This window comes from Macrotis lagotis, chromosome 7 (assembly GCF_037893015.1).
Source record: "Macrotis lagotis isolate mMagLag1 chromosome 7, bilby.v1.9.chrom.fasta, whole genome shotgun sequence".
NCBI classification, from domain to species: domain Eukaryota; kingdom Metazoa; phylum Chordata; class Mammalia; order Peramelemorphia; family Peramelidae; genus Macrotis; species Macrotis lagotis.
Window position 1 is genome coordinate 209074165 of NC_133664.1, and position 16032 is coordinate 209090196.

The 16032-nt window shown below is 36.3% G+C and overlaps 1 protein-coding gene across 1 annotated transcript in view; it reads right to left on the reverse strand.

Moving 5' to 3' along the window:
• Positions 1-4211: 4211 nt before the first annotated feature.
• TULP3 (TUB like protein 3) overlaps positions 4212-16032 on the reverse strand; it is a 74861-nt gene continuing 63040 nt past the window's right edge. Inside the window, exon 11 of the mRNA XM_074194648.1 lies at positions 4212-15578. Coding sequence (XP_074050749.1) covers positions 15445-15578 — 134 coding nt within the window. The 3' untranslated portion in view covers positions 4212-15444. The remainder of the gene's footprint in view (positions 15579-16032) is intronic.

Below are 16032 nucleotides of genomic sequence, written 5' to 3' on the forward strand. Positions count from 1 at the left end.
AAAAATGTTCCATTTAAATGCAATGGAATATTATTATGCACTAATAAAGTGTGAAAAATTCAGAGGGAAAAAAAGCAAATAAGCAAAAAACATTCACTGATTCTACCATTCCTTTTGTTGTTGTTCAGTAATGCCCAACTCTTGTGACCCCATTTGGGGTTTTCTTGGCTAAGATATGAGAGTGGCTTGCCATTTCCTTCTCTAGCTCATTTGACAGATGTCAAAACTGAAATAAACAGTTAAGTGATTTACCCAGGGTAATAAATGTCTTGGGCCAGGTTTGAACTCAGGAACATGAGACTTCCTAACTCCAGCCCCAACACTTTAACTGCTGTGCCACCTATCTGCCCTACTATCCCTGTAAGCTATTTTCTTATATCTCTACTCTTCTTTTCATCTACACATGAAAAAGTCATCTACACTGAATTCTTTCACTTTTCCTTTTACTCTCTTCTAAATCCTCAGTAATTTTGCTTCCAATCTCATTATTCAATTTAAATGACTTTCTTCAAAATTACCAATGATCTTTTTTTGAATGTTATTTTTTCCAATAACATGCAAATATAATTTTCAGCATTCACCCTTTTGTAAGTTTTTGAGTTCCACATTTTTCTACCACCTTCCCTTTCTTTCCCACTCCCCACTGACAGCAAGTAATCTGATATAGATTATACTACAATCATTTCCATATTAGTTATGCTGTGAAAGAAGAATCAGAACAAAAGGGAAAAACCAAGAGAAAGAAAAAAACAAAAAAGTCTTAAAAAGTGAAAATAGGTGCTTTGGTTTGCATTAGGACTCCATAGTTTTTTCCTCCGGATGTTTTTTTTTTTATGTTTTTGCAAAGCAAATGGGGTTAAGTGGCTTACCCAAGGCCACACAAGCTAGGTAATTATTAAGTGTCTGAGACCGGATTTGAACCCAAGTACTCCTGACTCCAGGGCCGGTGCTTTATCCACTATGCCACCTAGACACCCCTTTCCTCTGGATGTTGATGGAATTTTCTGTCATAATTCTTTTAGAATCACCTTTGATCACTGTATTGTTGGGAAGAGTCAAGTCTATGGTAGTTGATCATTGAATAGTATTGCTGTTAAGATGTACAATGTTCTCCTGGTTCTGCTCACGATACTCAGCATCAGTTCATCTAAGTTTTTCCAGGTTTTTCTGAAGTCTGGCTGCTGATCATTTCTTATAGAACAATAATATTTCATCATATTCATATACTACCATTTGTTCAGCTATTTCTCAATTGATGGGGAAGGCCTTTCCTGCTCTCACTGAGGTGTTAGAACCTTCTCTAAGGTTACCTTGTAAATACTATACTCTATATTTATCTAGTATTTATGCTTATATTGCTTTCCCTATTAGAATGTATGACCTAGGGGTGGCTAGGTGGCGCAGTGGATAAAGCACAGGTCCTGGAGTCAGGAGTACCTGAATTCAAATACTACCTCACACAATAAATTACCTAGCTGTGTGGCCTTGGACAAGTCACTTTAACCCCATTGCCTTGCAAAAACAAACAAAAATAAAACCAATTATGTTATGTGAATGTAACAGAGTACCATTATTCTATAAGAATCATGAGCAGGGGTGGCTAGGTGGCATAGTGGATAAAGCACCGGCCCTGGAGTCAGGAGTACCTGGGTTCAAATCTGGTCTCAGACACTTAAAAATTATCTAGCTTGTATGGTCATTCTATGTATATTTGTTTACAAGGGTTGTTATTTTCTTTTTTTTCCCTCTCTTTCAGTTGGGGGAATATAGGGAGGGAAGAAATAACTTGTATTTGTTAACTGAAAAAAATTAAATTTAAAAAATTCTTTGAAGACAAGGACTGTTTCTGCTTTTGATTTTCACCTCCAGTACTTAACAAGATGCCTGGCACATGATAAATAGCATAGTCGTGCTTGTTGATTAATTGATTGGAATAACTTCAGTTTTCATGTATGGGTAGAACTTTAGAAGAGAAGATAGAACATTGCAAGCAAGAAACAGTATGAATAAAGGTGAAGGCAAGAGAGCTATTAGAATGTTCCCTCTACCTTCTCAGCACCGTGCCCCTGGACTGGTGAGAAGTGAAGGTTCAGATCACACCTCCTGATGGACATGGACACTGCTATTTAAGTCAGGGAATCTGCCCATCAGTGGGTGAGGGGTGGGGTGGCTGGTCTGGCCCTCAGGATTTGACAAACTCTGGGAAGGTTAACACATATTTATTTTCAACAGGCCCTTTAGTTTAGAACTGGGAGAAGTAAGTCTCTTTGACTTGAGGAGGTGGGAGAGATTTAGTTTCTCCTTTCTTCTTGGCTCCCTCAGACAGGGGCTCCACCTTAAGGAGTTTATCTCAGTTGTTTTCCTGATTCCCATTAAGTATATGGTGGAATAGCTGGAGACAAAGGTATTAACTCTGTTTGAACCCTGGGCTAGTTCTTTGTCTTCCCAGCCTCTCTCTATACAGCTGAACATTTAGACCCAAAAATGTTTCCATTGTATATTAAACATTTCCTTTTACATTTCAATGTCCTTGGCTCTTTTCAAGTTTCAATTTAGGGTATATCTAAATTAGTCTCACCCTTTGAAATGTAAATATTTGTTGATGATAATAATAAAATTAATTATTATTTTTAAATTAAATAGGAATACAAGTTGGGAGGTGGTCACTTCAGGTTTTAAAAGATACTTGTTGAGAGGTGGCTAGGTGGCACAGTGGATGGAGCACTGGCCCTGGAGTCAGTACCTGAGTTCAAATTTGACCTCAGATACTTAATAATTACCTGGCTGTGTGGCCTTGGGCAAGCCACTTAACCCCATTGCCTCGCAAAAAAAAAAAAATACTAATTATAATATTATAAATAAATAGGAACCTATTTAAATTATTACCAAAAATACCCCACCAGTTTTTGTGACACCCATAATAATCATCCTTTATTGACTTAGTGTTTGTTGTGATTTTTCTTCATTCTATGAATAATTATTAAGCAACTTACTAGATTCAAGACCCTGGGGATATTTTCTTAAAAGGGAGAAAGAAAGAAAGTTTCTACCCTTAAGAGGCTTTTACCATCTATATGGTCCTCTCATAGGATCCTACATTTTGAACTTTAAGAAGGTTATAGAAGGCAACCAACCCTGCATTCTACAGACGAGAAAATTGAGATTCAGAGAAATACTGCCTAGGATCAAAGATGCAATAGAGCAGACACAAATTGAGCATGCCATTCAATAGCTTTTCAATATATTTGAATAAAAATAGGTATTCACAAACAATATAAATTTGAATCTGACTAAGTAGGCAAGGAAGGGTGGATGACAGATGAGGAAATTGAGACAAATAGGGTTATATGTGACTTGCCCAAGGTCATACAACTGTTAAATGACTTCTGACCTGGTCCTCTAGCTGTTTATTATATATAATATATATATAATATATATAATATATATAATGCTTATTCCCTTACTCTCCCTTCCCTTTCAAGACTCTAGTACTAGAATTAAGCTGAAGAAAGGCTTCCTGTAAAAGGACGGATTTTAGTTGGAAATTAAAGGAAGCCAGGGAAGTTAGGAGTCAGAGGAGAGGAAGAAAAGAGTTACAGGAATGGAGCTTAGCCTGAGAAAAATGTCTGGAGCTGAGAGATGGATTATCTTTTCTGTGGAAGAGACAGGAGGCCAGGGATAGAGAAGCCCCTTTACCAATGAAATCACAGATCCTCATGCATATGGGGAGTTTCTCCCTCCCCCACCTCCATCCCATACACACATCCCTAAAAGTCAACATATGCCTTGAATCCAAGGATTGTTTTTTTTTTACTTTGAATCTCCACTACCTGAATTCATATAGTAGGTGATTAATAAATAGGTGTTGTTTAATTGAACTGGGAGTATTTAGCCTGTCTGGAGAACAGAAGAGAGACTTGCTAACTCATAAGGATTTTCTTGTGGCTCTAGTCATGGTTGGTCCCAGAAGCATAACTAGGAGTATTGGATGGAAATTACAGAGAAGCAAATTTAGATGTGATTAAAGGAAAATAGTCCCAACAATTGGGTCTTCTCATATTCAGAATAGACTGTCTTCGGTGTAGCCACTGGCTACTTGAGTTCACTTCTGTCTATGAGGAATCATTATTCAGACTCCAGAAAGCAAGGGTGGACAGAAAACAAAAAAAAATTTTTTTTGAATTATAAAGATTTTATTTATTTGAGTTTTACAATTTTTTACAATTTTTCCCCTCTTACTTCCCTTCCATCACCCCCACACACAGAAAGCAATTTGCCAGTATTTACATTGTTTCCATGGTTTCCATTGATCCAAATTGAATGTGATGAGAGAAAAATCGTATTCTTAAGGAAGAAAAATAAAGCATAAGAGACAGCAAGATCAGACAATAAGATATCATTGCCCCCCCTAATTCAAAGTAATAGTCCTTGGTCTTCAAACTCCTCAGTTCTTTCTCTGGTTACAGATAGTATTCTCCATTGCAGAGAGCCCCAAATTCACCCTGATTGTTGCACTGATGTAATGAGCAAGTCCATCAAGGTTGATCATCACCCCCATGTTGCTGTTAGGGTGTACAGTATTTTTCTGGTTCTGCTCATCTCACTCAGCATCAGTTCATGCAAATCCCTCCAGGCTTCCCTGAATTCCCATCCCTCTTGGTTTCTAATAGAACAATAGTGTTCCCTGGCATACATATACCACAGTTTGCTAAGCCATTCCCCAATTGAAGGACATTTACTTGATTTCCAATTCTTTGCCACCACAAACAGGACTGCTATGAATATTTTTGTACAGGTGATGTTTTACCCCTTTTTCATCATCTCTTCAGGGTATGGACCCAGTAGTGGTATTGCTGGGTCAAAGGGTACATATATTTTTGTTGCCCTTTGGGCATAGTTCCAAATTGCTTTCCAGAAAGTTTGGATGAGTTCACAGCTCCACCAACAATGTATTAGTGTCCCAGATTTCCCACAACCCTTCCAACATCGATCATTGTCTTTTCTGGTCATATTGGCCAATCTGAGGTGTGAGGCAGTACCTCAGAGAAGCTTTAATTTACATTTCTCTAATAAGTAATTATTTAGAGCAATTTTTCATATGACTATGGATTGCTTTGATCTCATCTGTAAATTGCCTTTGCAGTTTGTAAATTCCCCATTTGTCAATTGGAGAACGACTTTTTTTTTAAAAAAATGATTCAGTTCTCTCTATATATATTTTAGAAATGAGTCCTTTGTCAGAAACATTAGTTGTAAAGATTGAAGAAAACAGGTGACTAGGTGTCACAGTAGATAGAGCAACAGCCCTGGAGTCAGGAGTACCAGTGTCCCACATTTAATGATTACCTAGTTGTGTGACCTTGGGCAAGCCACTTAACTCCATTTGCCTTGCAAAAATATTGAAGAAAACAAAAATTTATTAAAGAAGTTACAACTCATAAGAAAATGGTAGGTAAAGAAAGAGACAAAAGAGCAGTCAAGCAAAGTTGATTGGGCCAGCAAATCAGAGAAGACTGGTGGCCCTGAGTGGAGTCCAACCCAGGTTTTTATGTCTCTTGCCTCTGATCCAGAGGGCAAAAGGTGAATTCCCTTCCCCTTACTGGACCCAGAATCAGGTAGACGGTGAAGCCTAAGGAGATCAGGATACAAATTTTATATTAAATAATGAATCAATGGTGGTTGGTTTACATCAAGAATGGGGATTTCCACCCAATTTGACAAGATTAACAGCCTTTAAGAATACAAATTTTGTTTCTGTTACAATCATAATTCTCAGTCTTTTTCGTGGTAGTTAATTTACATCTCAAGACCAGGTCATAATCAATTTACATCTCCACGCAATTTCTACATTCATAATTCTCTACATCTCTTCTCTGCATCATTGCGAAGGACTGAATTCTCACTATTAAAACTCTAGGCAAAAACTGGATGACTACTTTCTGGGAATACTGTAAAGAGGATCAATCTTCATTTATCAATTCAAACTAGGTGGTCTCTAAAGGTTATTTCAATTCTAAAATTTTGGATTCGGTAAAGATACTGATCCAAGGCTTCATTGCAAATCAGCAGCAGGACTGAGAAAGTTCCCAAATATTCTGTCTCTCTTTCCATGTAATTACTTAGAATATGTTCTTAATTTTTATTGATTTATTTCAAAAGTACATAAATGACTTTTAAAATCTTCATTTTAGGAAGAAGGAAGCATCTTCTCCAGACCCTTTAGAAGAGGATCATGACATAAATCAGATGAGGGTTCAGTCACTGGTCTACCTCCTTAGCTAACAAAAATATGGTGACTTTATTTGGCCACTAGGTGTCCCCATTAAACTACCTATAGTTTAGGTCATCTTGCCTAAATTCACAATTCTATAAGTAATGGGGGAGAACCCTTGAAAATTTCAAAAAATTAATGTCACAATCCTCTGTGTTTATACCTAGGAAGGGGGAGTATGTTAGCTGAGAGGGAAGACACAGAGGTATTTAAAACATATTGCTGCAATCTAAAATAGCCTATGTGAGATAGTGACACTGGTTGGAGAAAACTGGATGATTTATACTATAGTCAGTGTAGATGATTTTTTTCTACCAATTTGGATGGGAAAGGAGGAGTAGATATAGCTAAAAAAGAGAAATAACTTTAAGAATTACATAGTAAAATGATTTTTTTTTAAGGATGGGAAAGTATGCTTATGGGGAAAAGTAAGTAGGGAGGGCGGCTAGGTGGCACATATTGATATACTCTCAACCACTCTGGTTTCACAGTTCATCAGTTCCCTCAGTTTTCCTTAACTATATCTTTATCCTTAGTCATATGAAGGCATAATCACCATCCACCATAACTGTGGACCTCCATAATTTTGAATTTTGATATTTGAAAAATCAATTTTCTCTCCTCTCCTTATTTCTCCTAAACCTATTTATTCTTCCTTCTCATTTTGTTCCTCTACTCCTTCCTATTTTCACAACTAGCCTCCCTTCTCTGAACTCAGTTTCCTTTTTTGTACAATCTTTTTTTTGCTTGATTGAAATTTTACTGATGTTTTGTCTTTACATTAAAAATATTTATAGGTTATTCTATTTTGTAAAAGGTTTCTTCTGACAAAGTAAAACACTTAAATAAAATGAATAATAGTGACCTCATCTCAAAGTGCATATACAAACATTACACACTGGTAGCACTCTTTCCATTAAAAAAAGAGAGAAATCTATTTTCTTTCCTTTTCTAGCAAACTCCCCCCCACCCAATTTTATAATGAATATATACAGTCAAGCAAAACAAATCTCTGTAATGGCTATTTATTTATTTTTTGGTGTTGTTTTGTTTTTTAGTTTTTGCAGAACAATGGGGTTAAGTGATTTGTCCAAGATCACACAGCTAAGTAATTATTAAGTGCCTGAGGTCCGATTTGAATTCAGGTCCTCCTGACTCTAGGCCCAGTGCTCTATTCACTAAGCCATGTAGCTGCCCCTGTAATGGCTATTTAAAATATATATATATATATATATATATATATATGTATATATATATATATATACACACATTCTGCACTCTATATTCTCAGTAATGGATAGCAAGTTTCATCATCAGACAGCCATTGTAAATTATAGCTTTCAAATTTGTTTGTTTTTACAATGCTTTTCTTATTGTATAAATTGTTCTGGTTGTACTCATTTCATTCTTTACCAGTTTATAAAAGTCTTCAAAATTGTTCATGTTTATAATATTGATGTTACAATATGAATTATTTTTCTGTTTCTTCTTCCTTTACTCTATATTAGTTCATATGTCCTTCCCTTTCTTTAGGAAATCATCTTCATTCCTTATAACACAATAATAAATGCCCATCAAACTCATATATAGGCAACTGTTGGACATCTCTTAGTTTCCAATTATTTTGTCACTACATACACATACACATAGAATTACTTATTTTTTTTAACATAAAAAACCTTTTTCATCTTTCTGATCTCTTTTGGGTAGAGGTCAAAGAGCAAGGTTATTTAATAACTTTTTGTGGATAATTTCAAACTGCTTTCTAGAATGATCATATCATTCATAAGTTCACCAACAGTGCATCAACCAACTTCTCTGTTTTCCCACAGCCCCCTCCAAAATTTTTAATTTTCCTTTTTTGCCATCTTTGGTCTCCTGGGGCACCAAAAAATTTAAATAACTCAGCAAATATCAACTTCTCATGGATAGAACGAGCTAACACAATAAAAATGACAATTCTACCTAAATTAAACTACTTATTTAGTGCCTTACCAATCAAACTTCCAAAAAATTACTTTAATGAGTTAGAAAAAAGTGTAACTAAATTCATATGGAGAAACAAAAAGTCAAGAATATCAAGGGATTTAATGAAAAAAAAAGTGCAAAAGAAGGTAGATTAGCCTTACCAGATCTGAAATTATATTATAAAGCATCAGTCATCAAAACAGCATCAGTCTAGTTCTGGCTAAGAGACAGAATGGTAGATCAGTGGAATAGATAAGGTACAAAAGAGACAGCAGGAAATGATTATAGTAATCTCCTGTTTGATAAACCCAAAGAATCCAGCTTCTAGGATAAGAATTCTCTTTTTTGATAAACACTGCTGGGAAAACTTGAAGTTAGTATGGCAGAAACTTGGATTAGACTAATATCTCACACCCTACACTAAGATAAAATCAAAATGAGTGCAGAATTTAAATATAAGACAATATTATAAGCACACTAGGAAAACAAGGAATAGCTTACTTGTCAGATCTATGGAAAGGGAAGTAGTTTATGACAAAGGAAGAGATGGAGACATCATTAAAAACAAATTGGATAATACTGATTATATTAAATTAAAAAGTTTTTGCACAAACAAAACCACTGTAACCAAGATCAAAAGAAATGTATTAATTGGGAAACAATTTTTACAACTAGCGTTTCTGACAAAGGACTCATTTCTAAAATATAAAGAGAACTGAGTCAAATTTATAAAAAAAAAGTCATCCCTCAATTGACAAATGGTCAACAGATAGACAAAAGGCAATTTGCAGATGAGGAAATCAAGATTATCCATAGTCATATAAAAATTGTTCTAAATCATTACTGATTAGAGAAATGCATATTAAAGCATCTCTGAGGTATCACCTCACACCTCTCAGATTGTCCAGTATGGTCAGAAAAGACAATGATCAGTGTTGGAAGGATGTGGGAAATCAGGGACACTAATGCATTGTTGGTAGAGATGTGAACTGATCCAACCTTTCTGGAGAGCAATTTAGAATTATGCCAAAGGGCAATAAAAATATGCATACCCTTTGATCCAGCAATACCACTACTGGGTCTATACCCCATGAAAATGGGTAAAAACATCAAATATTCATAGTAGCCCTGTTTGTCGTGGCAAAGAATTGGACATCGAGGGATGTCCATCAAATGGCTGAACGAATTGTGGTATATGTATGTTATGGAACACTATTGTTCCATTAGAAACCAGGAGGGATGGGATTTCAGAGAAACTTGGAAAGATTTGTATGAACTGATGCTGAGTGAGATGAGCAGAACCAGAAGAACATTGTACACCCTAACAGCAACATGAGGGTGATGAACAATCTTAATGGTCTTGCTCATTCCATCAGTGCAATGATCAAGTACAATTTTGGGTTATCTGTTGTGGAGAATACCATCTGTATCCAGAGAAAGAACTGTGGAGCTTAAACAAAGACCAAAGACTATTACCTTCAATTTTTTTTAAAAAAAGTTGTCTTATGTACTACATAATTTTGCTACTCTAATATTTTATTTTTTCCTCAAGGATATGTTTTTTCTCTTAATACATTCAATTTTTTAAAAATTTATTTTTTAAGGCAATGGGATTAAGTGACTTGCCCAAGGTCACACAGCTAGGCAATTATTAAGTGTCTGAGTCACATTTGAACTCAGGGCCTCCTGACTCCAGGGTTGGTACTCTAACCTCTGCCCCAACACATTCAATTTTGATCAATGCAAAGCATAGAAACAATGTAAAAATTACCAGACTGCCTTCGGGGGGGGGGGGGGAGGATATGTGAAATTCAAAACCTTACCAAAAAATGATGTGTAGAAACTACTATTGTATATAATTGGGAAAAAATATTTATATAATATTAAAAAGCAGTAATGGAGACTTAGCAAAGTAAAGAGGGAAAGTAAGGATAGTTACAAGAGTGATATAAGTGTGCTGATTGTTTGTTGTCATCATAAAGGGAGAACAGCATAGAGAGAGAAAATTGAGGACAGATGCAACTGTTGTAACTGAACTAGATTTCTTAAGGAAATCTTTAGAGTTCCTTAAGAAAGTGCCAAAGTTAAAACAGAAAGACTTTTCAAAGCATGTCCTGGTGTCTGATCTGAGAAGTTGAAGTTGGGGTAATTCCTATCATCTTAGTGAATTTACATCTCAGTACCTCTTTTTTTGATGGGATAGTCTTTGGGGCAATCTCTTCTTCTAGTAGAATAATTTTTGGTATATAGGTTCCAGGTGGCCCAACAATGGGAGCTATTCTAAATAACAATGGGACAGAAATCAGACACATAGGATTTATAAGGCCATCAAAGAAGGAATAACATTTGGCAAAACATTTTTCTTTCTCTACTAGATATACTCCCTCTATTCTAATCTAATCCCTTTCATTTTATAGGAGAGGAAAAAAAATCCTGAAAGGGTATTATTATTATTACTTAACCCAAACCTGGTTCTTTAAAGTAGAAATCCAACTCTAAATGCTTCCTTCTTCCCATCAATGCTCCCTATTCAGAGCTTGTCTCAGGGGAAAGCCCCATCTGAAAAGCTCCATCATTAATTGACCCTTCTTGTGAATCTTGAATTATTCTGAATTCTTTAGTCTTTTAGGTTATCATTGATAGTGTCTTTCTACTTTTTTTTTTTTTTTTTTTTTTTTTTTTAGGTTTTTGCAAGGCAATGGGGTTAAGTGGCTTGCCCAAGGCCACACAGCTAGGTAATTATTAAGTGTCTGAGCTGGATTTGAACTTAGGTACTCCTGACTCCAGGGCCCGAGCTCTATCCACTGCGCCACCTAGCGCCCCAGATAGTATCTTTATAATACCACTGTCTCTTTCCTCTCATCAAACTCTCTCTTCCTAGGTATTTTTTAAGTGTTTTTTTCTTTTTTGCAAGGCAATGGGGTTAAGTGGCTTGCCCAAGGCCACACAGCTAGGTAATTATTAAGTGTTTGAGGCCACATTCGAACTCAGGTATTCTTGACTCCAGGGCCAGTGCTCTATTCACTGCACCACCTAGCCACCCCTCTTCCTAGGTATTTCATTGAAGTTCAATGACCTCATGAAGAGCATCTCATCTACCATGCTGACCTAACTCTCACCTATGGCTCCAAGAAGCAAAGCTACACATGGATAAAACCTCAGCAGACAGGCTAAACAAGGTTGAGGATAACCTATGGGGATCAAAGCTGCTGGTGAGTGAGGGGGATGTTTCCCCAAGCATAAAAAGACACCTCTCACCCCATAGAATGGGCAGAAGAGAGCAGTTTGTTTCAGCAGCAATTTATTCCAAAAACTGTGGAACACTTAGAGCTGGGTTAGCTACTGAAGATGCCAACTTGGGGTCATCTATTGTATCCAGACCATTGACAGTTGTCCAAACTTTTGTCTTGCCAATGGACTTCCATGACTTAGGAAGAGAGTATGAGGCTGATGATTTTGTTCAATTCTGCCTCACTTTAATTCCAATTCACTCAGGAGTCAATAATAACCCCATGATGTCATTGGACTTCTTCAAAATGGAGAAACAAGGATTCTAATAGTAAGATGCAAGGTCTTCTAGATAAAGTCAGGTTTCTTTAACTGTAAGATGGAAAATGTTAAGAGGAAAATGCCTAGGAAGAAGGAAAGTCTGCAAAGAAAAGGTGTTCTGGAGACCACAATGAAAATGGAAGATAGGAACTAAACCATAAAAAGATGACAAAATGGACAGTTTTAGCAGGGAGTTTTTGCCTTGGAAAATCCCATCTCAGAGATTGAGAGAGGAAGAATTATTAGTTACAGTTATCTTAATAATCCCCTTTCAGAGCTCTATGATAACAAAAGGTAGTTTCAACAGCACTACCTATCAATGGTTCCTTGGAGAATTGTTGTCAGAGTGCTTATCATGGAATAATGAAGACTATATAGAAACCTGTCTCAGACACTTACTGTGTGATCGTAGCAAATCACTTAACTACCCAGCCTCAGTTTCCTTAACTGCAAAATGAGGGTAGCAACTTCCTCACAAGGATATATATGAGGATCAGATGAAATAATAAAAGTAAAGAGTTTTATAAACTTTAAAAAAACTATAAATGTTAACTTATTATTAATGCAGGGAATTATGGGCATAGAGGAATAATGTAATTGAAAATAAATTTTATAAAAATCAAATTTTATAATCTTTTTCTGCATTTCACCTTTACTTTGACCCTGGTCATGTATTCACCAGTGGGTCATTAGATGCTAGATTACACATGAGGGATAGGATGCTACTTTAAGTCAAGTAGGGGCTCATCCTTTACCACACCTCCTACAGCAATATCTCCTGGACCACTCCCAAAAGGCAAATTCAAGATCTGGATACTCCCAAATACCACCCACCTATGGGTCCTGAGGGGGTATTTAGGGAAAAACTGCAGCATTTCTCACTTTCTTTTACTGCCCTTACCACTCAGATTTCTAATGTATGAGTTGGTTAACTGCTGGTCTGCCAGATTAAACAGCTGCACCCAAAACCAAAAGGTCTTTAAAGAATGCTTATGTCTTTCTTTTGTGTTGTAATGACTTAATAAATCTTTGTTTTATTTTTACATCTGCACTCTGGGTCAGTCTTTACTAGTAAGTCATCTGACATTATAATCATGAGGCTACTGCTCTGAGTTAAGATGAATTCAGATTTCTAGGGTCAGAATTTCTTTAAAAATTGTACTTAAAGCAGTTTTATGATACAAATCTTTTGAAGGTTAAATGGTACTTGATTTTGGTTCTATAACACTCAGTACCTTATGAAGGCTAAATCCCTATCATAACAGTAAAGAAAATCAAAGGAAACAAAGCTGTAATTCCCTAATTCCTATTTTCCACAATGCAGCCACAAATTTCTATACTCTATTGATATTGTTCTGACATAGAACCGCCATCATCTAGATTACATTAGTCTGTAACCCTTCCACTTCTCTCCATAATAAAAAATACCATAACATTTATTAATCATAGCTTTTACATGATATAGGAGCAAAGTTAGCAGACCTGAGCTCTGTCACCAGTTCAAAACTTGACCTTCTGCAAGTTACTTAATCACCTTAGTTTCTTTAAAATAGTGAATTTGGACTAAGGTCTCTTCTAGTTTTAAAATTCAAAAAAAAATTAAGCATTTGCCTGAATGATGAAAAATTAACAACATGCATCTTAATGCAATGACTTTATAAGTAAATATATTCACAAAAAGGTAACAATGAAATGTCTGTATAAATTATTTTTATTGACATGATATACAAAAGTTATAAATATGATTGATGTAAAACAAAAGTTGACTGGGGAGGAAGCATCTTTCTAGATCCTAGCAGAAAAGCAAGTGGAGCTAGATGACTCTTCAGAAGATCAAAGGAAAAGAAAAAGAAAAGTAGAGGGATTAAATTTACAACTTCAGGGTTTTACTAGCTTCCAGGTTTTGCTCTCCTCAATAACTGAAGACTAGGGAACATTTTTAGTTTGCTACCTATTTAATATGCCCATCAGCAGATAGTGGCCAGGGTCTAAAGAGCCTTGGAGAACTTAATGAAGAGGCATTTAACAAGAGGCGCCAAGTCTAAAATAGAAATAAATTAACAAAGGGAAGATTAGCTGGGTGGTTCAAAAGGGGGTTAAATTTAAAGTCTTTTGATCTTCTCCCAGACTAATTTCCTAAGCATTCTGACTAGGAAAGAAGAAGTAAGAAATACTGGGTGGGGATTTAAGGAGGTAGAGGCAGCAAAATACACAGACAGCTAATTCCTAAATTTTGGTGCAAAAGTTACTACTTGATTTATTGAGATTTTCTAATAATCAGAGCACATCAAACAAAGATACTGTGATTTGTGAGAGAAAGCAACGAAAGGGCAAGTTGTACCAAAATACAAAGGCTTTGGTGACACTGAGCAAGTGTACAAAGGAGACAAAGTGCAAGTAATATTTATGCCAAGAAGGGCCACATTCTGCCCCACTGAGGGTTAAGAGGACAGTTAATTCTAGGGTCATCAAATCTATAGGAACAAAACCTCTTCACTGCCACCTTTTTCCTTTCATTTTTTAAACACACAAGACAGTTGAAAGCTTCAACAGATAATTCCTGCAGGAGACTATGTCTTGTAGGTGAATGGCTTCAGAGACACCTATAGACAGGAGGCACCACTGGGCGGAAATAAGGGCAGCTGCAAAATCACTGAGTGAGGCCATCAACAATATTGGTGCTTTGAAGGCACCATTGGGATCATTCAGAGAAGAAAAGCATTTTAATCTTTACAGTGAAATTAAGACAGTTACATTAAATTATCATTTCATTGATTGCAAACTTGATAGCCACTTCAAGACCTGGGATTGGTGCCAGCTGACTAGGCATATTTGAAACAAAGAGAGTTTCACACTGACAAGAACCTCTGGTCCTAAGGGAGAAGCTAAACTAGTTTCAAAAAGCAGGTACTTAACTTCATCAAGAGAGCTCAAGAGTCAAACAAATAACATTCTGGATAATTTCCAAGGGTATATATAGGCTCTGGCTAACCAGGACATTTCTTTCAGGATGGGAAAGCATCTGGGCAAGTAACATACATGAACCACTGGTGAAGTGCCAAAGTGATAAATTGCTTTGGATTGCTCTGTTCCTGGTAGAAGTCCATTCTCTGGAAATCAGCATCTCTCAAAATCCAGATACAGATGGGCACACACAGCCACGGACACATAAACTTGATGGCCTTGGTCACTTAATGGATAGGATGGAACAGGGATGGAGGCTTTTTAGACATACTCAGTCCTCCATTAATGAGTTCTGGTCCACAGGCACAAGCTAAAGAACTTCTCTGTAGCTGAAAAGCTGTTTTAGCTATGAGTTACCAATGTGGGGCAAAAGAATGTTAGGAAACAACTGCCCCTTTCTGAAAATAGAGAAGTACCTGAAATAATCTGAACCTGATGCCAGATGCAAGAGATTCCAGGCAAAAGAAAAATTTATCTTTGAGGCACAGGACAAATGAGCATCATTAATGTGCTTACAGGTAAAATTTTCTTTGCAGCTTAAATAATCTTTCATCTTTACTGGGTCATTATTCCTGGTAGGGGTTGGAAATTCCAGTAGCTTTTTGTATATGCTGGAATCAATCCAAAAGATCCTGGTTGATATTTCTAATCTCTTTCACACTTGGGGAAGGAAAGATATTTTCTCTCTTCTTTCATTCACAAGCTAGCTTGCTGTCAAAACTGGAAAGTCCAATAGCAAAGGCCTGGAGGGCACACATGGGATAGTTGTAGTCCAGTGTGAACACATCTTCTGCCACACGTCCAAACTGCATGACTATATACTCAGCTGCAAAGACAGAAAAAAGAAGAGATGAAGGAAATTAGAGAATGTTTTAAGGTAATAGTAAGATAAAATCCATTTTAATTTTAGAAAAAATTATACAGTATAGATAACAGCTATTTAAAATTTGTCTTACATTAAAAAAATGAAAAAAAACTTTTTTTGAGTTAAAGAAGTTAAAAAAGGACCTTCCCAATCTTGAGTAGTTTAAATTTACTGCTTCTACTATCCACTGGAAATAGAAGACTCTTTCTGACTACCATAAGATATCCTGGCAAGAAGAAGGAAGGGATGAGAACAACTGACTAAGGGTACTATAGATTAGTTAAACAAAGGGATTCAAGAAATGGGAAACCCTTGACATGTGCCATCTAAGTTGGTCTTTCCAAATCGCCCATCCTAGGGCTACTTGACATTCTTTTCGCCTGTCTATGTAATAGTTTAGAAGCTCTTTTCTTAA